At 41.7% G+C, this 25,834-nt stretch overlaps 1 protein-coding gene across 2 annotated transcripts in view; it reads right to left on the bottom strand.

Moving 5' to 3' along the window:
* The window catches only part of LOC110496796 (oxysterol-binding protein-related protein 10), a 136,906-nt gene that overhangs the window by 46,482 nt on the left and 64,590 nt on the right, over nt 1-25,834 (bottom strand). For both annotated transcript variants that reach the window (XR_005037434.1, XM_036952521.1), the window contains exon 5: nt 12,283-12,471. Coding sequence is in view for 1 of the 2 variants with exons in the window: in XM_036952521.1 (XP_036808416.1) it covers nt 12,283-12,471 (189 nt within the window). In the remaining variant the exon portion in view is untranslated. The remainder of the gene's footprint in view (nt 1-12,282; nt 12,472-25,834) is intronic.

A 25,834-nucleotide genomic window follows, 5' to 3' on the forward strand; every position in this document is an offset into this window, starting at 1 on the left:
TTTTCTCCATGCGTCATAGATTCATCATTTGGGGTTGGATCCTTGTATGACTCACCTCTGGGAGGCTGAAAACGACATGAAAAGCCTGTAAACCACAGTGCCAATTCTAGCTAGCAGCTACTCGTCACTATTCCTCTGGTTTACATGTACAGTATATACATTACATTCAGAAAGTATTCACACCCCTAGACTTTTTCCACATTTTTTTTTTTTTTTACAGCCTGAATTTAAAATGGATTAAATTGAGAAATGTCTTCAGTCAATAAGTATTCAACCCCTTTGATATGGCAAGCCTAAATTAGTTCAGGAGTAATCATGTTAAATAATACTTTGTAAGGTCCCTCAGTTCGAGGAGTGAATTTCAAAACAGATTCAACCACGAAGTCCAGGGACGTTCTCCAATGCCTCGCAAAAGAAGGGCACCTATTAGTAGATGGATGCAAAATGTAAAAAGCAGACATTGAATATCCCTTTGAGGACGGTGAAGTTCTCACTACAAAGATACAGGCATCATTCCTAATTCAGTTGCCGGATAGTACAGATACGACTCACCATGAGGCCAATGGTGATAGGAGAAAACTGAGGATGGACCAACAACATAGTTACTGCTACAAATGTGACAAAGAAAATAAACTTTATGTCCTAAATACAAAACGGTATGTTTGGGGCAAATCCAACACATCACTGAGTACCACTCTTCAAATGTTCAAACATGGTGGTGGCTGCATCATGTTATGGCTATGCTTGTCATTGGATTTATGTGCACTGTATGCAAAGCTGTTAGAAACTTACCCAGAAAGACTCAACTGTAATCGCTGCCAAAGGTGATTCTAACATGTATTGACTCAGGGGTGTGAAGACTTTCATTTTCAATAAATTTGCAAACATTTCTAAAAACCGGTTTTCACTTTGTCATTATGGGATATTATGTGTACATGGGAGAAGAAAAAATTCTTATGTAATCAATTTTGAATTCAGTCTAACTCAACAAAATGTGGAATATGTCAAGGGGTATGAATACTTTCTGAAGGCACTGTATTACCACTAGTATATTACCATAAGTATTTATATTCCTGCTACCAGTCACTTTACACCCATGTTTACATGTACTGTACATTACCAGTTCAAGGTTTGCACACACCTACTAATTCAAGGGTTTTCCTTAAATGTTATACTATTTTCCACATTGTAGAAAAATAGTGAAGACATCAAAACTATGAAATAACACAAAATAAAGTGTTAAACACACCAAAATATATTTTATATATTTGAGATTCTTCAAAGTAGCCACCCTTTGTCTTGTTCAGTTAATTAATATTCCAACACACAAACACACAGCAGCCCACTCTTCAATGGCACATCCATTGTTTTGCTGACTGACAGATTCAGTGAGAGCCATTACAGCCAGGGGTATATTTGTGGTACTTCCATTAATGCGGAATACGTAGCCAATCAAACTACAATACAGAAATGGGATGTTATTGATAGGACTACCCTCTGAGGATATTTTTTATCGTCAAGAGATTTTGTACATCAAACACTACAATTAAATCAGTGACTAAATGCTTTTCTATTGGGACTGCACTGCAATGTTACGTTCTCCTTCAAAAACACAAACAACTGTTACCGGACTGACCCCCATGTATGTGACTGAAGTAGCTGCAGCTCAGTGGATCAGTCCACAACTCTCATCCATCCCACCATTCAGACAGAGGCCCTGTGTCCTATCATGAGGAGTCAGCCCTGATTTTCACTAGGCTTAACATGGGCTTAGTGTGTAGAGCCCCACGCCATGGGCAGCACATACACACCTTTTTGTTGTTAACAACCCGTCGCCTTTACACTCAGTCAAGTTTCAGTCCTCAGACAGCTGTGGTGTTTTACATAGAAACACCTCCGGAGAGAGAGATGGAAGGAAAGAGAGAGAGATGGAAGGAAAGACAGAGATGGAAGGAAGGAGAGAGAGAGATGGAAGGAAGGAGAGACAGAGAGAGAGAGAGAGAGAGAGATGGAAGGAAGGAAGGAAGGAGAGAGAAGGAAGGAAGGAAAGAGAGAGATGGAAGGAAGGAAGGAGAGAGAGAGAGAGAGATGGAAGGAAGGAGAGAGAGAGAGAGATGGAAGGAGAGAGAGAGAGAGAGATGGAAGGAAGGAGAGAGAGAGAGAGAGAGAGAGAGAGATGGAAGGAGAGAGAGAGAGAGAGATGGAAGGAAGGAGAGAGAGAGATGGAAAGAGAGAGAGAGAGATGGAAGGAAGGAAAGAGAGAGAGATGGAAGGAAGGAAGGAAAGAGAGAGAGATGGAAGGAAGGAAAGAGAGAGAGATGGAAGGAAGGAAAGAGAGAGAGATGGAAGGAAGGAAGGAAAGAAAGAGAGAGAGGTGGAAGGAAGGAAAGAGAGAGAGGTGGAAGGAAGGAAAGAGAGAGAGGTGGAAGGAAGGAAAGAGAGAGAGATGGAAGGAAAGAGAAAGACGGAATAGTAAGAGAGAGAAAAAAGGAGAAAAAGCGATGTAGCCCCGGGTCATCAAGCCTAAGAGTATTTCCTACAGAGCCCAATACAGTACGCTGCAGTAGAATCTAAAAACAAATCCCTCTCAGGTGGCAGACGTGAGACTTCACACTCACGGTTGATTTAACACAACCTCGACTTAGAGAGAGAAAGAGACAGACAGCCAATCAGTAGAGATAGCCTGACTGAATTAGGCCACAGTCTCCCTCTGTCAGGGACCAGCCTCCTTTACTGGAAAACTGTCACGAGCTTCTATTATTTTGTTCTATTATTTTGATATATATATATATATATATGCTTTGTATACACATTACATCCACTTGTCTTAAGACTCCAGACCAAAGCAATAGAGGGTCCACAGAGAGTGGACAAACTAAAATAGCTTGGTTCAAAATGGCAGCCAGTGTGGAGGTAGACACTAGGCAGAGATAAACTGCCTCCCCTCATTTCCCACTGGAGAGACAATGAGTATAGAAATAGCCTGACCTGACCAAACCTTTGAGCCGTGGATGTCTAAATGCCCAGTGGTGCTGCTCTATTCACTGGGTCCAGGCGTCTGATGGGTTCACATCAGCCAGTTGTGACAGGCAGCACTGCTGGAGTCATGTGGTCTAGTTCCTGAGCTGGTCGGATGGTGATGGAACCTGCGAGTGAAAGGCAACAGCATGATGGCAGCACTCCCAGTGTTCACATGGAGGATGTGATGGATTTCATCAGGGGGTGTTGGGTTTCGACACCCAGTGAATGTTGGTGTGCTGTGTTTCCATGAGACTGAGCAGAGGTTTGATCATGTGGAGATTCACTGGGGTGTGAAATATTACAGCCCGAGTCTCCTACTACAACCCACAAATTCACAGCTACTCACTACCTGTTAAGTTCATGTTTTCAGTATCCTTATATTTCTGCCACTACGGCACCGTCACTCTGTTATTAGTACGCCTGGTGGTAGTCTCACTGTTGATGGACCTGGTCTGAGTACAATGGCAAACATGTTTTGTGAAAATACGGTTTAGTAAACGTTGTTAAACTGGAACCTAGTTGTTGTGTCATTTTAAGTTAACTTTGGTAGCAGAGGATGGCTATTAACTGCAATGTGCCACCTCGCTTCGACAAGAAGAGGTCGTATGAAAGTTGGAATCTGGACACAGGTTACTAATCTGGACGAGAAAAAGCAAGCACTTGCGATGGTATTATCGCTCGAGGGACGAGCGAGAGATACAGCACTGGAAATATCCGTGGAGGATTTGAACAAGGATGACGGTGTGGGAACGTTGATCAGAGCACTGGATTCTGTGTTTCTTAAAGAAGAGAAAGGCCTTCGAGGCATAATCAAACTTTGACCGTGTTACTTGAGACATTTCGGGTTGCAATGACGGAATACATAACTGATTTCGAACATGCGCAAGTACGACATGGTTCTCCTGGATGTAGTGTTAGCTTTCAAGTTGCTAGATACCACCTGTCTGGATGGTAGAGACATGGTTCTCCTGGATGCAGTGTTAGCTTTCAAGTTGCCAGATACCGCCTGTCTGGATGGTGGAGACATGGTTCTCCTGGATGTAGTGTTAGCTTTCAAGTTGCTAGATACCGCCTGTCTGGATGGTGGAGACATGGTTCTCCTGGATGCAGTGTTAGCTTTCAAGTTGCTAGATACCACCTGTCTGGATGGTGGAGACATGGTTCTCCTGGATGCAGTGTTAGCTTTCAAGTTGCTAGGTACCACCTGTCTGGATGGTAGGGAGCAACAGCTTTCACTGCTTCTACTGTGCTGACATTTGCTTCAATGAAGTTGGCACTAAAAACATGTTTTGGTGTCGTGCCAATAACAGAGTGCAAATGAGTGATGCAGCATATTACACTGACCAGCAGAGAAAAGGCACCAACAAGTCACGTTGTCAAGACAACCAGACGAGAGTGCCATTGCCCGGCACAAATCCACTGGACAGGTATGGAAGGAGATCAACATGTGCTATTTGTCAAAGCACTTACCATTGGGTTAAAGACTGTCCTCGTAAAAATGAACAAGTTAAACTAACAGAGGAACATGTAAACACAGAGAGAGTGTAATGTTACACTGCTCTGTTTTCTGATACCGTGATCTTTATAGTTGAATCCTTATGATCTGCTGTGATTGATACTGCATGTACACGCACAGTGTGTGGTGCAAAATGGCTTGATAACTGTCAGTGAACTAAATATGAAAGCCGTACAAAATATGATTGACACACCAACTATAGAGCTATGACATTTGGAGATGGTAGAAATCGTCCAATCTACCAAGAGAGTCAAGATAACAGCAGAAATCGGTCAGACTAAGTGTTTCATTGAAACAGAGGTGGTGCCTGCAGATACAGTGCCTTGCAAAACTATTCATACACTTTGGCATTTTTCCTATTTTGTTGCATTACAACCTGTAATTTAAATGGATTTTATTTGGATTTAATGTAATGGACATACACAAAATAGTCCAAATTGGTGAAGTGAAAAAAAAGAAGAAGAAAAAATAAGTATTTATTTGAAACATAAAAATGGTGCGTGCATACGTATTCACCCCCTTTCCTATGAAGCCCCTAAATAAGATCTGGTGCAACCAATTACCTTCAGAAGTCACATTATTAGTTAAATAAAGTCCGCCTCTGTGCAATCTAAGTGTCACATGATCTCAGTATTTATGAACCTGTTCTGAAAGGCCCCAGAGTCTGCAACACTAAGCAAGCGGCACCATGAAGACCAAGGAGCTCTCCAAACAGGTCAGGGACAAAGTTGTTGAGATGTACAGATAAGGGTTGAGTTATAAAAAATATCAGAAACTTTTAATATCCCACATAGCCCCATTAAGTCCATTATTAAAAAATGGAAAGAATATGGCACCACAACAAACCTGCCAAGAGAGGACCGCCCACCAAAACTCACGGACCAGACAAGGAGGTCATTAATCAGAGGCAAAGAGACCAAAGATAACCCTGAAGGAGCTGCAAAGCTCCACATCAGAGATTGAAGAAAATAAATAAGCAAACACATTTGGTGTTCGCCAAAAGGCATGTGGGAGACTCCCCAAACATATGGAAGAAGGTACTCTGGTCAGATGAGACTAAAATGTAGCTTTTTGGTCATCAAGGAAAACACTATGTGTGGCGCAAACCCAACACCTCTCATCACCCCGAGAACACCATCCCAAAAGTGAAGCATGGTGGTGGCAGCACCATGCTGTGGGGATGTTTTTCATTGGCAGGGCCTGGGAAACTGGTCAGAATTTAAGGAATGGTGGACGGTGCTAAATACAGAGAAATTCTTGAGGGAAACCTGTTTCAATCTTCCAGAGATTTGAGACTGGGACGGAGGTTCACCTTCCAGCAGGATAATGACCCTAAAGCAACACTCAAGTGGTTTAAGAGGAAACATTTAAATGTCTTGGAATGGCCTAGTCAAAGCCCAGACCTCAATCCAATTGAGAATCTGTGGTATGACTTAAAGATTGCTGAAAGATTAAATACTTACAAAGCATTGTATACAGCACAGAACCCATCTAACTTGAAGGAGCTGGAGCGGGTTTGCCTTGAAGAATGGGCAAAAATCCCAGTGGCTAGATGTGCCAAGCTTATAGAGGAGAGACAAGAGACATGTAGCTATAATTGCTGCAAAAGGTGGCTCTATGACGTATTGACTTTGGGGGTACTCTATGACGTATTGACTTTTTTAGTCTTATCTGGTTTGTTTCACAATAAAAAATATGTTTTATCTTCAAAGTGGTAGGCATGTGTAAATAAGATGATACAAACCCCCCAAAAGTTATTCTAATTCCAGGTTGTAAGGCAACAAAATAGGAAAAGTGCCAAGGGGGTGAATACTTTCACAAGCCACTGTATCCCCGTACTATTAAGCAAAGCTTCCCTCAAGAAGTCAGGGGCTGTACTAGACATAAAAAATGACAAGGCAGTGATGTTTAAACAACCAGTGACCCTTGAACTTACTACCTCAAGCCACTATTGTGTAAACATTTTTGACAAAGGCATTACAGAGTCTATGTAAAAGATTAGATTTTGATGGAAACAGAGCACATGGAGATTCTGACAGTGACAGAGAACATGAGAACAATTTTAAAACGTCACAAACAGTTTGGACATGCTACAGCTGACTGAGTTCAGAAATGACTCAGCAGTTCTAGGAATAATGATGAGTGTATGTCCATTCTACGGCAGATATTTAACAGTGTTGAGACATGCCAGACCAGCTTTTGGTTTGCCACTGGCTTCCAAGTACGATGAAACAGTAGCTGTAGATCTACATGAGATAGGACACAGTGTGTGGTACTTTCACATGATTGACCAAATCATATGCCTCAGTGCTGGAAGCATTGTGAATACAAAGAAGCCCAGAGAAATCGTCAAGCACTTCATTCATTCCTGGATAAGTGTGCAAGGCCCGCCCCAGAAATTGTACAGTTACAATGGAGGAGAATTAAATAATGAAATAAGAGAAATGGCTGAGAAATTCAACATGGAGGTAAAGCCAACTGCTGCATACAGTCCATAGAGAAATGGACTTCTGGAGAGACATAATCAAACACTCACAGAAAGTGAAGCAAGACAATGGATGTGACTGGAAAACAGCCCTAGATTGTGCATTGAGTTTTTTGCCATCAAAGCCCAATGTTCATGGTTACAGCCCACAACAACTAGTGTTGGGGCAGAACCCTAATCTTCCCTCTGTACTTGTTGACAAGCCACCAAAACTAGAAGGGAACAATGTGAGTGCATGGATGGGACAGCACCTTTCAGCACTACATGCAGCGAGAAAAGCATTCACTGAAGGAGAGTGTTCAGAGAGAATTCTGCTCTACGTAAACAGCGTCGACCCACCGATGAGAAGTACGAGACTGAAAACAAAGTGTACTACAAACGAGTTGACTGTCAAGAGTGCAAAGGATGGTGTGGTGATATTTGTGAGTCACGGAGGCACCATTGTCAGGGTGCATCACTCAAGATTGCGGAAAGTAAATGATCAACAAGACGGAGGGGCTGTTGCTGAGAATCAGCCTCCTAATGTAAATGACAAAAAGGACAAATTAACAGACACAAATCTACCAGATGTCGCATCCAATGATATGGACACTGAAACTGACACAGGAAATGGAGCAGAGACCTTCAACCATGACACAGGTAATACTGATGAGCGTTCAAATGAGGAAAACATTCAACAACAGCCACGTGTAAAGACAACATGGTTGTTTCAATCTGAAAACTGGACAAACTGTTAAATACATGGACAGAGAAAGTGGTATTCCACATACAGCAACCATCATTGGACGAGCAGGAAAAGCCAAAGGAAAACACCAGAACTGGTACGACTTGCAGTACTCTGAACCAGCTACACTTTCTGGTACAACAGGGTCAGCTGACCTGTCACTTGTAGATAATCTCAGAATTGAACCAATGGAAAATCAAGAAAATCAGAATGACATTCAAAATGATGTACTTAAAACAAAGGACATGTCATTTGACTCAGCTAAACTAGATAAGCTCAGTAATTGGAGGAAAAATGTAATGTTTGAGGAAGTCAAAGACATTGGCCAAAAACGCGTCTCAACAAGGTGGGTATGTACCCTTAAAGAATCATTAACTGGAATAGTGCCAAAAGCACGTCTAGTGGCTAGAGGTTTAGAGGAGCTGGCTGCTAAACAACTCCCAAACGACTCATCTAGTGGCTAGAGGTTTAGAGGAGCTGGCTGCTAAACAACTCCCAAAAGACTCACCGACATGCGCCTCAGTGATCTGCCAGAAAAAAATGGACACTTCATTCCATAGACATCAAATCTGCATTTTTGCAGGGAACAGAGCTGTCAAGGGACATTCACATCCGAGCGCCGCCTGAAGCTACGAGCGAAGGAACACTGTGGAAACTAAAAAAAAGTGTGTAAATGGCCTGGCAGATGAATCACTCTACTGGTACAACAAAGTGCAGAGTACAGGTGGAAAAACGGTGGATTCTGCCATTGGCTTGATCGATTTTCCATTGGTTCAATTCTGAGTTTATCTACAAGTGACGTTGTTAAACTGGAACTGGTGTCCTTTTAAGTTAACAACTACTACAACTACTACCTCTACAACTTAACAAGCCTCTGGGAGGGATGGAATGTAAATCAGGTCATGGAAAAAGGGTAATGTAACAAGGCTCATTTTGGGCAGAATGCAGGTTAGCACAAGCTTGAAACAGCATAGAGAAAAGAAAGACAACCCAGTTTCCTATAATCCAAGTCCAAATTCAGAGATGGCCCCAAATGAGTGTTTGGATTATTTAACAGTCAAACCATCTGCTTGATATTTACTCAAATCACTCTGGGTTCATTTCAGGTGACAAGTCTACTTTCCAAATGGTGAGAAATGTTGCTACTCATGAAGTCGTTTTTCTGTGAATGTTTTTTATGAGAAGATCTCATTTAAAAAAAAGTGGTTCTTAGTGTGAAGATTGACGCAGCGTATGAATCTGATCTGAATGGGGAATCTAACGACTTGAATCATCCAGGCACAAATGATCTTATCAAAAGCTTAATGAAAATGTTTACTTCTTCCAAGAATGTCAATAACCTGGCACAGTGTTGTTTGAATCCCAAGTAGAAAAATGCATTCATTGAAGAAAAATCCCAGAGCTATAGTTTCATGGGGAGCCTGGTAAAATGGCTCCATAATCCCTAGCGGAGTCCTTGTGGTGTTAGGTGATCCAATTCCTCAGCTAAGTTTTGATTACACGCTATCCTTCTAGCCGGTGTACTTTTCAACCAATGCCCTTTTAGAGTTCCATGTTTCAGAGAACCTGGACAAAGCCAACTTGTTCCAGAAGCAGAACCTCAAAGAGAGCAGCCTTTGTTGTTGGCTCCCATACCTGTGCATTGATACAGTGTCCGGTAGCTACAGCAGGAATGATGAGTTCTGACCACCATGTCCTTTATCCAGAACGGGCAAAAATGTTGTTATTTGAGCCATCAGTAAAATCAAATAACATTTTATTTGTCACATGAGGTGTAGACCTTACAGTGAAATGCTTACTTACAAGCCCTTTAACCAACAATGCAGTTTTAAGACAAAATACCTACAAAAATAAGAAATAAAAGTAACAAGTAATTAAAGAGCAGCAGCAGCAATAGCGAGGCTATATACAGTACCGGTACAGAGTCACCGGTTAGACAAGGTAATATGTACAGTACATGTACAGTACATAAAGTGACTATGCATAGATAATAAACAGAGTAGCAGCAGTGTAAAAGAAGCGGGTGAGGGCAATGCAAATAGTCTGGGTAGCCATTTGATTAGATGTTCAGGAGTCTTATGGCTTGAGGGCAAGAAGCTGTTAAGAAGCCTCATGGACCTAGACTTGGCGCCCCGGTACCGCTTGCTCTACGGTAGCAGAGAGTACAGTCTATGACTATGGTAGCTGGAGTCTGACAATTTTTAGGGCATTCCTCTGACATCGCCTGGTATAGAGGTCCTGGATGGCAGGAAGCTAGGCTTTAGATGTACAGTAACTAATGGAACTAATGTTCAGCCCTTTACCCATTCCTGGAAGGCAATGTCCGACAGAGGCAATGGTACAGCACACAAGTGTGTCCACTGCCAATAGTCCATATACCAGGCCTCAAAGTCAAAGACAACTCTAGTCTGCACCAGCTTCGGTTGCTGACGGTGTCTAAAGCTGTATACAGCCGAATATTTCGCAGGTTGACGTTTATTGTCATGAGTCTTGTCCTGGAGGCAGAACTGAGCAATTTCCCCTTAGATAGGCCAGCAGCAAAGACAAAATTGGTTATATTGTAAAAGTTCTAAAAGTAGCTTTTTGGTCTTCATTTAAGGTTAGGGTTAGGCATTAGGGTTAGCAGTGTGGTTAAGGTTCGGGTTCAAAATCAGATTTGAGGACTTTGTGGCTGTGCCAGCTAGTGACAACAAGATTCATGACGGAAAAATGCTAACCTGCGAATATTTCAGGGCAAAGACATAATAATAATGAACAAAAATAGGCCTACTTTTTTCAATGCTTAGAGGAAAAACAGTTTATCCCTGATGGATAGAAGAATCCACTGTCATCACTTTGAGAATGATTTCCATCAGCTGAAAATGTATGGAAGTCATCTTATCTATATAATTCAGCAGACAAGAACACAGCCCACTGACAATAGCAGGAACAAGACTAGACCGCTAGGACTAACTAAACAAAAGTTGTGAATGAGGCGACTGCTCAGCTAAAAGTGTCAGACAATCGTGATTCCATCAAGTTCTTATCTGCTGTCTCTGGCCTATAGTACAGTATAGCGTCATCTTTTTCAATAAATCCCTATAAGCAACTGCAGACAGGCTATACAGAAAGGTTACAAAATCAGTCGTTATAAAGGCAAAGCTTACATTTATGAATGAATGCATGAATGCATGAATGCATGTGAGCAATAGCCTGCTTAACCCAGATTGCTGCGCTGACAGTGTGTTCAGTCTGGTTTGAACCTCTACGGGATCGGTGATCCTATACTGGGACGGTTGTTGCTAACGTGTGCTAATGTGACTAGAATGACGTTGTAAGTAACACCCAACTTTCCAGAAAGCTTCAATTCTTGTTATTGTAACAGAAGTGTCCAATTTACAATAGCTATTAGTGAAAAAAAATACCATGCTATTGTTTGAGGAGAGTGCACAACAACAAATACACTTTTATCACGGCAACTGGTTTGATACATTCACCTCTGAAGGTAAATAATGTACTTACATTCAGTAATCTTCAGTAAGACATGCAAAAAATGTAGCTAAGTACAGACTGATTGTCACGCCCTGACCATAGAGAGCCTTTTTATCCTCTATTTTGGCATGGTCGGGGTGTGACTAGGGTGGGTAATCTAGGTTGTTTTATTTCTGTTGGCCTGGTATGGTTCCCAATCAGAAGCAGCTGTTTAGCGTTGTCTCTGATTGGGGATCATATTTAGGCAGCCATTTCCCCACTGTGTTTTGTGGGATCTTGTTTATGTGTAGTTGCCTGTGAGCACAGCTGAAAGCATAGCTTCACGTTTCATTAGTTTTTTTAAAATTGTTTTGTGCGTTTCACGAAATAAAAGATGTGGAACCCGTATCACGCTGCGCCTTGGTCCGAATGTTATTTTGACGGTTGTGACACTGATCAGTTTTGGAGGAAGAATTCGAAGGGCAGTTTCAGTCTCAAAATGTTTATGCAAATGAATGCCAAATTCTTCAGTTGGTTATTTAGCCATTTTAGCAGAAACTGGAGTTACTGCTATAATGCCCCTACAGAATGTAGAACATAAAGACACACCACCTCTCTCTAGTTCAGACTTCACTCCATAGGTACAACATTAGCTTGATTTCCCTTTTGTCACATGCCATGTTAAACGCAAAGCAAGATCAAGCTACAGACAGAGAGCAGTGCAGTCAATGTTGATCGGGTCAAACGCCCAGGCCCAAAAATATTTTATGAACTCACTGCACCAATGGCCCACCAGAGGGTCGGCAGAAACACTGAATGCATAGGACATGGGATAGAGTGCAGTATTGAAACAAGAGTGTGTTGGGGTCAATGTTGCGGTCAACTTGAAATGACTGGGTCATGTACTTTGAACAGAAATATTCCATAATGTGGAAATAGTTCATTTAAAAATCCAAACTCCATGACTCCAATCTGGCTGAATTTGGGATGAATTTGGCAGACAGTCTGCCTAGCGTCTACAACAATGAATAATCAATGAATCCATGATGATGTCATCAGAGAGGGACAGTTCCTGGTTCCACCCACCTCTTTGACCTCCAGCAGTCTGCCAGGATACTGGTTTTTGGCCCGTCGGGCAGCGGCTGGGGACTTGTGGTGGGTGATGGTCACGATGTTGCTGGGTGTGCCCAAACCCACCAAGTGCCTCTGGGTACCAGGCGAAGAGGAGGCTGGCAGGAGGGAGACACTACGGGACCGACCGGAAGATGATGAGCCCTAAGAGAGAAAGACAAAAAAAATAGAGGAGAGATATGTGAAGTGCCAACTATTCAACTACTTCCTACTTCTACTTTCATCTAACATTCCCCTGTATCCTATGAACTGAGAGTCAAAACAGAAAACAGAAAGGGGTTTAGCCTTCTTGAATAAGCTTGGGCACTGTATAAAAGCCATGTTGAAACCAGTGCCTGACGAAGGGCAGCAAACCGAAGACAGCACCTTGTTGTTTCCTTAAAAGGTCCACATTTCAGTAGTATGAAGAGAACCATGACTAACCCTTAGCCTGGGCCTCTTGTTATCACAAACCCCAAACAAAACCAGAGCAAAAGCTTCCACCTCTCCAGTGAAGTTAACTCCTAAATTAGTTTCAGGGTACTTCCCTCCTGACAAGAGCCAAGAAGTTACATAGAGGTGAACGAACAGTTAAAAGAGATTTAAGAAGCTATCAACGGAACTTAAAGAGTGGACCTTTGCCTTTTGTTTTCTTTATAGCTCACACCATCAAAATCAAATCCAGTTAGCTCCTTCCCTCCCTCTCTCTACATCTCCCTGCCCTCTCTATAATAGCTGCCATGTCTCTCAGTCGGAACTCGTCCTCACCCTCAATCAATTTACAGCAGTCCCAGAGAGAAAGAGTCCCTACAACCTGGATACCACAGAGGACTGGGCACAGCCAAGAGAGAGAGCAGTAAGATAAATACATTAATCAAATAAACGACTCTGTCCCTGAGCACTGCAAACCGGAGGAGAAACAACTCAGCTTCAGTTTTAGAACTGGCAACTCTCGCTCCCAGGACCTCAGAGCCCTAATAGTCACAAACGGACAAGGGCACAATGTGACAGGAAAGTACAGGACATAAACTACAGTGCATTCAGAAAGTATTCAGACCCCTTCACATTTCCACATTTTGTTACATTACAGCATTATTCTAAAAGTATTTTTTTTATCACCAATCTACACACAATACCTCAGAATGGCAAAGTGAAAAGTTTTTTTTTTTTTTTACAATTTTGCAAATGTATTAATAAAAAATAAAAAACAGAAATAGCTTATTTACCTAAGTATTCAGATCCTTTGCATTGAGACTCGAAATTGAGCTCAGGTGCATCCTATTTTCATTTATCATCCTTGAGCTGTTTCTACAACCTGATTGGAGTCCACTTGTGGTAAGATCAATTGATTGGACATGATTTGGAAAGGCACACACCTGTCTCTATAAAGGTCCCACAGTTGACAGTGCATGTCAGAGCAAAAACCAAGCCCTGAGATCGAAGGAATTGTCCGTAGAGCTCCGAGACAAGATTGTGCTGAGGCACAGATCTGAGGAAGGGTAACAAAAAATGTCTGCAGCATTGAAGGTCCCCAAGAACACAGTGGCCTCAATCATTCTTAAAATTTACCAAGAACCCGAGTTCTTCTGTGGAGATGGGAGAACTTTCCAGAAGGACAACGACCCTAAGCACCCAGCCAAGACAACGCAGGAGTGGCTTCGGGAAAAGTCTCTGAATGTCCTTAAGTGGTCCAGCCACAGCCCAGACTAGGAACCCGATCGAACATCGCTGGAGAGACCTGAAAATAGCTGTGCAGCAACGCTCCCCATCCAACCTGACAGAGCTTGAGAGGATCTGCATACCCACATACAGGTATGCCAAGCTTGTAGCATCATACCCAAGAAGACAAGGCTGTAATCTCTGCCAAAGGTGCTTCAACAGAGTAATCAGTAAAGGGTCTGAATACTTAAGTGAAATTTTAGTATTTTTCTTTATACATTTGCAAACATTTCAACCAACCTTTTTTTGCTTTGTCATTATTGGGTATTGTGTGTAGATTGATGAGGAAAAACAACAATTTAATCAATTTTATTGATTCATTTGAATTTAGAAAATGCTTTGTTATTAAAATAAATAAATGTTTTGCTCCATGAAGTAATCCAATAATGTGTACAAATCTTCTCTCATTGATTGAGACAGTTGGGTACACCTAAAAGTGCCGCATGTCACTCCCCTGTCACGCTCAATGAGAGAAGATTTGAAATAGACAAGATGGCAGTGTACACATAAACGGAGCATTTTCTAAATTCAAACAAACCACCTGCAACTGGATACTGTTATTTTAGAAGATACATGTTAGGCCGAATCGAGAACAAATATAGTATCGCCAAGTTAAGGTTAGTCGAAGATTCACTGTGCTACACCAAACAGTACCCTTCATGTAACAGCTAATGGACCATCACATTAGCCCATTACAATCTGCTAGCTAGGCTAACTTATGAATACAGCAAAGATTATTCAAGCTTGTGAACTAAAGGTACTTGTTCTACTTTTCTGTGGATACAGAAAGAAAAACATTAAAAAGAAAGAAAGAAAGAAAGAAAAACATTTTCTCATAAAGGTACAAAAAACAGTATACTAATGAAACTCTCAAATTTCTGCATTCCATTAGGTCTCCAATTGGGGACTGTTAAATATTTATCCTCCTTGGTTAATGCATTTCCCTAGTAAGAAACAATTGAGTGAATAAATCTACATATACTGTATACATAATGCAGTCCCTCTCCACGTACTGCAACCTCAACAGTATTTCACCAAGCCCCCCCCCCCCCCCCCATCCCAACTGGCAGGTCTCCCCCTCACAGGTGTGCCCTTACTGCGTGGGTCGACTTGGCCCTCCATAATGGAACATGGGCAGGAGACGGTATCAAAAAGATAGAAATCATCTACTGTAATGTATCTATAGTGGGGCTCTGCTGAGCCTGTTAAGAGGCACCTGAAAAAGGGACTGATGCTGAATACCCGCCTGAGCACACCACTCATGCATCAAACGCAATGATATGCTGGGGGGCCTGCAGAGAAATAAGTCTACAAAGAGCCAGGATGAGAGGAATTTCAAACCTCAATGAGAGTTATTCTAAAATACAGTAGCATCCTCTCTTCCACTGCAGTGTGGTAGAAAACGTAGCCTCCGGCAATATAAGAGATGTCTTTCTTCCTTACATGAACCAACTACAGTACAAAGAAAGTCATTGTCAATACACCAGAGAAAAAGGGTTGCTCTTTGTAACTGGTGACCGACTCATTGAAAGAGTCGGTTCCATAGGAAGGCGCACAATTGGCCCAGCGTCGTCCGGGTTAGGGGCGGGTTTGGCCGGGGGGGCTATACTTGACTCATCACGCTCTAGCGACTCCTTGTGGCAGGCCGGGTGCCTGCAGGCTGATCCAGGTCACCACTCGAACGGTGTTTCCTCCGACACATTGGTGCGGCTGGTTTCCGGGTTAAGCTGGTGTGTGCTAAGGAGCGCGGATAGGTGGGTCATGTTTCGGAGGACGCATGACACCACCGTCGCCTGTCCCGAGCCAGTTGGGGAGATTCAGCGATGAGACAAGATCGAAATTGGGAAGAAAAAAGGGGTGTAAAATACACATTTCAAATCCTCATTTGATTTGCATCATGCAGCCTTAGAATGTATAAAAAAATCAAAACATAATATGTGAAATTTGTTTTTATTCAGAATGGACCATTATTATGCACCCGTCTCGGAACATGGGTAGAGAAAAAAAATAAATGCTGTCTATAGCAAATGGATGATGCTTTTCCCGTGGTTCATTTTCGAGATTCATTTTCATGCCAGCCAGGTAGGCTATACTCCTGTTGCAAAGAGAAGCAATTTGCTTAACCTCTATTGGATCGGTGTCCCTAAACCAGGACAATTATTGCTCAATATGCAATAATGTGACTAGAATGACAATGTAAACAACAGCCAACTTTCCAGGACATAGACATGTCTTATAATGGGCAGAAAGCTTAAATGATTGTTCATCTAACTGCAGTGTCCAATTTACAGTAGCTATTACAGCAAAAAGAATACCAAGCTATTGTTTGAGGCGAGTGCACAACAACAAAACACATCATGGCACTTGGTTTGATACATTCACCTCTGAAGGTAAATAATGTACTTTACATTCAGTAATCTTGCTCTGATTTGTCATCCTGAGGGTCCCAGAGATAAAATATAGCATAGTTTTGTTTTTATATTCAAATGTAGGAACTGGGTTCTACAGTTTGACCCCCCCCACCCCCGGCCATCTAGATGTGTGAAGGTTAGTGTATTTTCTGTAGGGAAGCCAATGATCAATCATGAATGACATTCCTGGGAGTGTGTAAACTTTTATTTTGTATACCACAGCATTTTTGTATGTTCTCTATAGGTATGTACTTGAAAATGTATAAATGGACCAATTCAGGTCATTTGGGCAAACTCCTGGCAGACTTGATACAAAATATTGTGTAGTGATGTAATTCTTAACTGGATTTGTCTGAAACGTTGCACACACACTGCTGCCATCTTGTGGACAACATCTAAATGACACCTAGACTCCTATCTCAATGTATGGCCTTTCTCTTGAATTTCAAATATGATGGAACACAACATATAGACCCTTTTACCAGATCTAATGCGTTATATTCTCCTACATTCATTTCACATTTCCACAAACTTCAAATTGTTCCCTTTCAAATGGGATCAAGAATATGCATATCCTTGCTTCAGGTCCTGAGCTACAAGCAGTTAGATTTGGGTATGTAATTTTAGGCGAAAATGGAAAGATAATAAAAATATATTTATTTATTTCAACTTTATTTAACCAGGTAGGCCAGTTGAGAACAAGTTCTCATTTACAACTGTGACCTGGCCAAGATAAAGCAAAGCAGTGTGACAAAAACAACACAGAGTTACACATGGAATAAACAAATGTACAGTCGATAACACAATAGAAAAATCTATATACAGTGTGTTCAAATGTAGAAAGGCAATAAATAGGCCATAGTGGTTAATTTTCAATTTAGCATGAACACTGGAGTCATAGATGTGCAGATGATGATGTGCAAGTAGAGATACTGGGGTGCAAAATAGCAACAACAAAAAAATAATAACATGGGGATGAGGGTGGGCTATTTACAGATGTGCAGTGCCCTGACAGCTGATGCTTATAGTTAATGAGGGAGACATGAGTCTCCAGCTTCATTGACTTTTGCAATTTATTCCAGTCATTTGCAGCAGAGAACCGGAAGGAAAGGCAGCCAAATGAGGTGTTGGCTTTGGGGATGACCAGTGAAATATACCTGCTGGAGCACGTGCTATGGGTGGGTGTTGCTATGGTGACCAGTGAGCTGAGATAAGGCAGGGATTTACCTAGCATAGACTTACAGATGACCTGAAGCCAGTGGGTTTGGCGACGGATATGTAGCGAAGGCCAGCCAACTAGAGCATACAGGTCGCACTGGTGGGTAGTATATGGGGCTTTAGTGACAAAATGAATAGCACTGTGATCCTACATCCAATATGCTGAGTAGAGTGTTGGAGGCTATTTTGTAAATGACATTGCCGAAGTCAAGGATCGGTAGGATAGTCTGTTTTACGAGGGTATGTTTGGCTTTGTTGCGAAATAGGAAGCAGATTCTAGATTTAATTATGGATTGGAGATGCTTAACCTTTTTGGGATAGGGACAGTATTGGATAGAAAACACTGAAGTTTCTAAAACTGTTTGAATGATGTCTGTGAGTATAACATAACTCATATGGCAAGTGAAAACCTGAGAATAATCCAACCAGGAAGTGAGATATCTGAGGTTTGTAGTTTTTCAAAGCTTGGCCTACCAAATACACATTGAGATATGGATAAAGTTGCACTTCCTACGGCTTCCACTAGATGTCAACCGTCTTTAGAAACTTGAATGAGGATTCTACTATAAAGGAGGGGCTCATGAGACCTCTGAGTCAGTGGTCTGGCAGAGTGCCTTGGTCTCATGACGCGCGCTCCCGACAGAGTTACCTCTCGTTCCAGTGCTTTTCTGAAGACAAAGGAATTCTCCGGTTGGAACATTGATGTTTTATGTTAAGAACATCCTAAAGATTGATTCCATACATCGTTTGACATGTTTCTAAAGGACTGTAACGGAACTTTTAGTTTTTGTCTGGACGAAGTGCCTGCACCTCATGAAGATGGATTACTGGGCTGAACACGCTAACAATAAGTGGCTATTTGGACATAAATGACGACTTTATGGAACTTTATGGAACAAATCCGTCATTTATTGTTGAACTGGGATTCCTAGGAGTGCCTTCTGATGAAGATCAAAGGTAAATTAATATTTATGGTGTTGTTTCTAACTCTGTTGACTCCAAAATGGCGGCTATTCCTCTGGCTGTTTTGGGTTCTGAGCGCTGTTCTCAGATTATGCTTTTTCCGTAAAGTTAAAAAAAAATCTGACACAGCGGTTGCATTAAGGAGAAGTTTCTTTAATTATGTGAATAACACTTGTATCTTTTATCAATGTTTATTATGAGTATTTCTGCAAAATCATTACTGCACGTAAGGCGCCAATGTAAACTGAGATGTTTTGGATATAAATATGCACATTATCGAACAAAACATACATGTATTGTGTAACATGATGTCCTATGAGTGTCATCTGATGAAGATCATCAAAGGTTAGTTATTCATTTTATCTATATTTCTGCTTTTTGTGACTCCTATCTTTGGCTGGAAAAAATGGCTGTGTGTTTTTTCGACTTGGCTATGACTAACATAATCATATGTTGTGCTTTCGCTGTAAAGCATTTTTGAAATCGGACAAGATGGGTAGATTAACAAGATGTTTATCTTTCATTTGCTGTATTGGACTTGTTAATGTGTGAAAGTTACATATTTCCAAAAAATATTTTAGAATTTCGCGCACTGCCTTTTTAGCGGAATGTTGTCGAGGGGTTCCCCTGCCCTAGAAAGGTTAACGTGAGTCTGGAAGGAGAGTTTACAGTCTAACCAGACACCTACTGTAGGTATTTGTCCACATATTCTAAGTCAGAACCGTCCAGAGTAGTGACGCTAGTCGGGCGGGCGGGTGCGGGCAGCGATTGGTTGAAGAGCATATATTTAGTTTTACTAGCATTTAAGAGCAGTTGGAGGCCACGGAAGGAGTGTTGTATGGCATTGAAGCTCGTTTGGAGGTTTGTTAACAGTGTCCAAAGAAGGACCAGAAGTATACAGAATGGTGTCATCTGCGTAGAGGGGGATCCGAGAATCACCAGCAGCAAGAGCGACATCATTGATATATACAGAGAAAAGAGTCGGCCCAAGAATTGAACTCTGTAGCACCCCCATAGAGAGACTGCCAGAGGTCCAGACAACAGGCCCTCTGATTTGTCACACTGAACTCTATCTGAGAAGTAGTCGGTGAACCAGGCGAGGTAGTCATTTGAGAAACCAAGGCTATTGAGTCTGCCAATAAGAATGCGGTAATTGACAGAGTCAAAAGCCTTGGCTAGGTCGATGAAGACGGCTGCACAGTATTGTCTTTTATCGATGGTGGTTATGATATCATTTAGGACCTTGAGCGTGGCTGAGGTGCCCCCATGACCAGTTCGGAAACCAGATTGCATAGCGGAGAAGGCACAGTGGGATTCGAAATGGTTGGTGATCTGTTCGTTAACTTGGCTTTCGAAGACTTTAGAAAGGCAGGGCAGGATGGATATAGGTCTGTAACAGTTTGGGTCTAGAGTGTTTCCCCCTTTCAAGAGGGGGATGACCGCAGCAGCTTTCCAATCTTTAGGGATCTCAGACGATACGAAAGAGGTTGAACAGGCTAGTAACAGGCCTAGCCTATTATATAGTAGGCCTAGCCTATAGAGATGTAGCACAACATGAGCTGAGTACCAGAGTGCTGAGTACCAGGCAGTTAGTATGGGTGTTTTCTGTTAACTTCACTAGGGTAGGGGGCAGCATTCAGAATTTTGGATGAAAAGCATGCCCAAATTAAACTGCCTGCTACCCAGGCCCAGAAGATAGGATATGCATATAATTAGTAGATCTGGATAGAAAACACTCTAAAGTTTCGAAAACTGTTAAAATAATGTCTGAGTATAACAGAACTGATATGGCAGGAGGAAACCCGAGGAAAATCCAACCAGGAAGTACTATTATTTTGATTGGCTTTCAATGGAAAAACAGCCTATCTACCATACAAAGACTTAGGACCCAGTTCACGAGCTCTGTGGCTTCCTCTACATGTGGCCAGTCTTTAGGCATTGTTTCAGGCTTTTAGATACAGTACTTTCAATCAGTGGCCAGTGGAAATTTCCATTCATCAGCCATGCGTATGATTGTTTCTCCTTTCCTATTGACGAAGCTTTCGTCCGGTTGAAATATTACTGATTATTTATGACCAAAACAACCAGAGGATTGATTTTAAACATCGGTTGGCATGTTTCTACTAACTTTTATTGTACTTTTTAAAAACTTTTCATCTGGACTTAGTGCACGCACCTTAAGCATTCAGATTACTGGACAAAAGTTTTTGGTCATAAAGAGGGACTTTATCGAACAAAACAAACATTTATTGTCTAACATGGAGACCTGGGAGTGCCACCAGATGAAGATCAAAGGGAAGTGATTAATTTTAATGCTATTTCTGACTTTTGTGACACTCTCCTTGGCTAGAAAATGGCTGTATGGGTTTCTGTGGCTAGGTGCTGACCTAACATAAATCGCAAAGTGTGCTTTCTCCGTAAAGCCTTTTTGAAGTCTGACACAGCTGTTGCATTAAGGAGAAGTTTATCTGTAATTTGATGTGGCTCTCTGCACTTTCACCTGATATTTGTTTGAGACAATGCATTTCTGAACTTAACGCGCCAATGTAAACTGAGATTTTTGGCTATAAATATGAACTTTATCGAACGAAACATACATGTATTGTGTAACATGAAGTCCTATGAGTGCCATCTGATGAAGATCAAAGGTTAGTGATTAACTTAACCACTATTTTTGCCTTGTGAGCCCTCTCCTTGGCTGGAAAATGGCTGTATGGTTTTCTGTGACTAGGTGCTGACCTAACATAATCGCATGGTGTGCTTTCGCAGTAAAGCCTTTTTGAAATCGGACACTGTGGTTGGATTTACAAGAAGTGTATCTTTAAAATGGTGGATAATACTTGTATGTTTGAGGAATTTTAATTATGGGATTTCTGTTGTTTTGAATTTGGCGCCCTGCAATTTCACTGGCTGTTGTCGAGGTGGGACCTTGTACCAGAGAGGTTAAGAGAATGTATTTCTTGTTAAAAGGCTGAATAGCTCTAAAGGGAGCTAGGCAAGGGAGCTAGGCTAAGCAAGGGGGGGGGGGGGGGGGTTGTGCCACATCAGTTTTGATTGGCTCAGTTGAGTGGGGTTATTCACCTGTTTTATTTTGGTGGTTCATCTGACCAGTTTGTTCAGTCTGTTTGAGTTTGTGTAACAGTATAACTTTAGACCGTCCCCTCGCCCATACCCGGGCGCGAACCAGGGACCCTCTGCACACATCAACAACAGTCACCCACGAAGCATCGTTACCCATCGCTCCACAAAAGCCGCGGCTCTTGCAGAGCAAGGGGAACTACTACTTCAAGGTCTCAGAGCAAGTGACGTCACCGATTGAAACGCTATTTAGCACGCACCACCGCTAACTAAGCTAGCCGTTTCACATCCGTTACATTTGGATTGTTTTGTCCAATTCAGTTTGGCCGGACTTGTTTGTTCAACCCGTTTGAGGTTGCAATCGCAATTAGTTGCGAGTGCAATTCATTAATCTTATTCAATCAGTCCGAGTCATGTGGGTCGGGGAAGTGTATCAGAGAAGGGCTGAATTTTCAGGTCGCTTGGGGAAAGCATAAGAAATGCATAAAGGTAAGTGTGGAATTCGTCTGTCGTTGGTGGGGAAGCTCCTCTCCTGGTTCGCTGCTTAAGTGCAGCCTGGTAGGGAGGACGCGCCCGGTTTCCACCGGGGTTGAGCAAGTGTGAAAGAAAGAGTAAAAGAAGGATTCAGTCTGGAAGCGAACCGCTCCTGGACCGTAACTTAAGTGTGAACTGGTAGGGAGGACGCTCTTGGCCTGGACCCAACGTACGACTGTATGGTGATCAAACATTTACAGAAATATGTCTGTTACCAGGAGGGCTGGAGTTAAGAGTAAGGTGGGTACAGATAAGAACTTCTCAATTTACCATTTGCAGATGGTGGCGTAAACCAGGAGAAATAATAACCTTTAAACTACGACTGATTAAACAGTGGTTGGCACAGGAAATAGTAATGATACAAATGTGGGTAGGAGATTTACGGACATGGACCAGCCGTCCGGACATAAATTGTTAAAAAAATAATATATAAAAGTGAATGGCAGAACAGAATGAGAATAGGGAACAAAGAATAGTATGGATACTATAAGAGAAAAAATAAAGCGAGTGTCTAGACTAGGGCAACAAAGTAAGAGCCAAAGAAAACAAAGAATACACAGGTGCAAGACAGAACATTATCAGGTTCCCGGAAATCAAAGAAAAGTTGTGAAAATAGAAGTGGAAGTGTTTATGCAACGAAAGAATAGGTATCTAAATAAAAAGACTGGAAAAGCAACTGATGCTGGGTGCAGCACAGTAGTTAGAAAATATAAAAGTAACCTGGATAGAGGTAGGAGGAACTAGGGTGTGGTCTAGTCACCCAGAGCTAAACGGTCCTGTTGGAAGATACTCATTAAAAGCAGAGAGAGAGAGAGTGGTTTTAGGAATTGGACAGTAGGGCGAATTGGATCTACATTAGAGGAACTAGCACAATCAAGGAAATGACATTTTGTGTTAGTACCCATAGACGTTTAAGTAAAACTTGGCTTAGACTGAGAGAACAGGAGGGGTTTGAAAAAGGAATAGGGGTTAGAGGACAACAGTTAAAATAACCAGATACTAGTATTTAGTCAGCCACCAATTGTGCAAGTTCTCCCACTTAAAAAGATGAGAGGCCTGTAATTTTCATTATAGGTACACTTCAACTATGAGACAAAATGAGAAAAAAAATCCAGAAAATCACATTGTAGGATTTTTTATGAATTTATTTGCAAATTATGGTGGAAAATAAGTATTTGGTCACCTACAAACAAGCAAGATTTCTGGCTCTCACAGACCTGTAACTTCTTATTTAAGAGGCTCCTCTGTCCTCCACTCGTTACCTATATTAATGGCACCTGGTTGAACTTGTTATCAGTATAAAAGACACCTGTCCACAACCTCAAACAGTCACACTCCAAACTCCACTATGGCCAAGACCAAAGAGCTGTCAAAGGACACCAGAAACAAAATTGTAGACCTGCACCAGGCTGGGAAGACTGAATCTGCAATAGGTAAGCAGCTTGGTTTGAAGAAATCAACTGTGGGAGCAATTATTAGGAAATGGAAGACATACAAGACCACTGATAATCTCCATCGATCTGGGGCTCCACGCAAGATCTCACCCCGTGGGGTCAAAATGATCACAAGAACGGTGAGCAAAAATCCCAGAACCACACGGGGGGAACCTAGTGAATGACCTGCAGAGAGCTGGGACCAAAGTAACAAAGCCTACCATCAGTAACACCCTACGCCGCCAGGGACTCAAATCCTGCAGTGCCAGACGTGTCCCCCTGCTTAAGCCAGTACATGTCCAGGCCCGTCTGAAGTTTGCTAGAGAGCATTTGGATGATCCAGAAGAAGATTGGGAAAATGTCATATGTTCAGATGAAACCAAAATATAACTTTTTGGTAAAAACTCAACTCGTCGTGTTTGGAGGACAAAGAATGCTGAGTTGCATCCAAAGAACACCATACCTACTGTGAAGCATGGAGGTGGAAACATCATGATTTGGGGCTGTTTTTCTGCAAAGGGACCAGGACGACTGATCCGTGTAAAGGAAAGAATGAATGGGGCCATGTATCATGAGATTTTGAGTGAAAACCTCCTTCCATCAGCAAGGGCATTGAAGATGAAACGTGGCTGGGTCTTTCAGCATGACAATGATCCCAAACACACCGCCCGGGCAACGAAGGAGTGGCTTCGTAAGAAGCATTTCAAGGTCCTGGAGTGGCCTAGCCAGTCTCCAGATCTCAACCCCATAGAAAATCTTGTTGAAAGTCCGTGTTGCCCAGCAACAGCCCCAAAACATCACTGCTCTAGAGGAGATCTGCATGGAGGAATGGGCCAAAATACCAGCAAGTGTGTGAAAACCTTGTGAAGACTTACAGAAAACGTTTGACCTCTGTCATTGCCAACAAAGGGTATATAACAAAGTATTGATATAAACTTTTGTTATTGACCAAATACTTATTTTCCACCATAATTTGCAAATAAATTCATTAAAAATCCTACAATGTGATTTTCTGGATTTTTTTTTCTCATTTTGTATGTCATAGTTGAAGTGTACCTATGATGAAAATTACAGGGCTCTCTCAACTTTAAGTGGGATAACTTGCATAATTGGTGGTTGACTAAATACATTTTTGCCCCCACTGTAAGAACCTTCTAAAGTCATGACATAATTTTCTGGAATTTTCCAAGCTGTTTAACCTCTTGAACCTATAGGGGCGCTGTGTCATTATTGGATAAAAGACGTGCCCGTTTTAAGCGCAATATTTTGTCACGAAAAGATGCTCGACTATGCATGGAATTGACAGCCTTGGAAAGACAACTCTGACGTCTCCAAAACTGCAAAGATATTATCTGTGCGTGCCCCAGAACTAATGCAACAGGCAAAACCAAGATGATGTTTCATACAGGAAATGCCCTGGATTCTGAAGGCGCTGTGTTCCAATGTCTCCTTATATGGCTGTGAATGCGCCAGGAATGAGCCTGCGCTTTCTGTATATTCCCCGAGGTGTCTGCAGCATTGTGACGTGTTTGTAGGCATATCATTGGAAGATTGACCATAAGAGACTACATTTACCTGTAAGTCCATGCGCAATCAGTAAGTCCATGCGCGTTCCATTTCTTCAGAATTGAAAGTAAACTGCCACGATGGATTTTATTGTCGATAGATATGTGAAAAACACCTTGAGGATTGATTCTAAACATCGTTTGCCATGTTTCTGTCGATATTATGGAGTTAATTTGGAAAAAAGTTCGCGTTTTAATGACTTTTTTTTCTTTTTTTCTTACCCAAACGTGATGAACAAAATGGAGTGATTAGTCGACACAAATAATATTTTTTGTAAAAACGGAACATTTGCTATCTAACAGAGTCTCCTCATTGAAAACATCTGAAGTTCTTCAAAGGTAAATTATTTTATTTGAATGGTTTTATGTTTTTTTGTGGAAAATGTTGCATGCTGAATGCTAGGCTTAATGCAATGCTAGGCTATCAATACTCTTACACAAATGCTTGTTTAGCTATGGTTCAAAAGCATATTTTGAAAATCTGAGATGACAGTGTTGTTAACAAAAGGCTAAGCTTGAGAGCAAATAGATAAATTTCATTTCATTAGCCATTTTTATGAATAGTTAACGTTGTGTTATGCTAATGAGCTTGCTGATAGATTTACAC

This window comes from Oncorhynchus mykiss, chromosome 18, assembly GCF_013265735.2.
Source record: "Oncorhynchus mykiss isolate Arlee chromosome 18, USDA_OmykA_1.1, whole genome shotgun sequence".
NCBI lineage: Eukaryota > Metazoa > Chordata > Actinopteri > Salmoniformes > Salmonidae > Oncorhynchus > Oncorhynchus mykiss.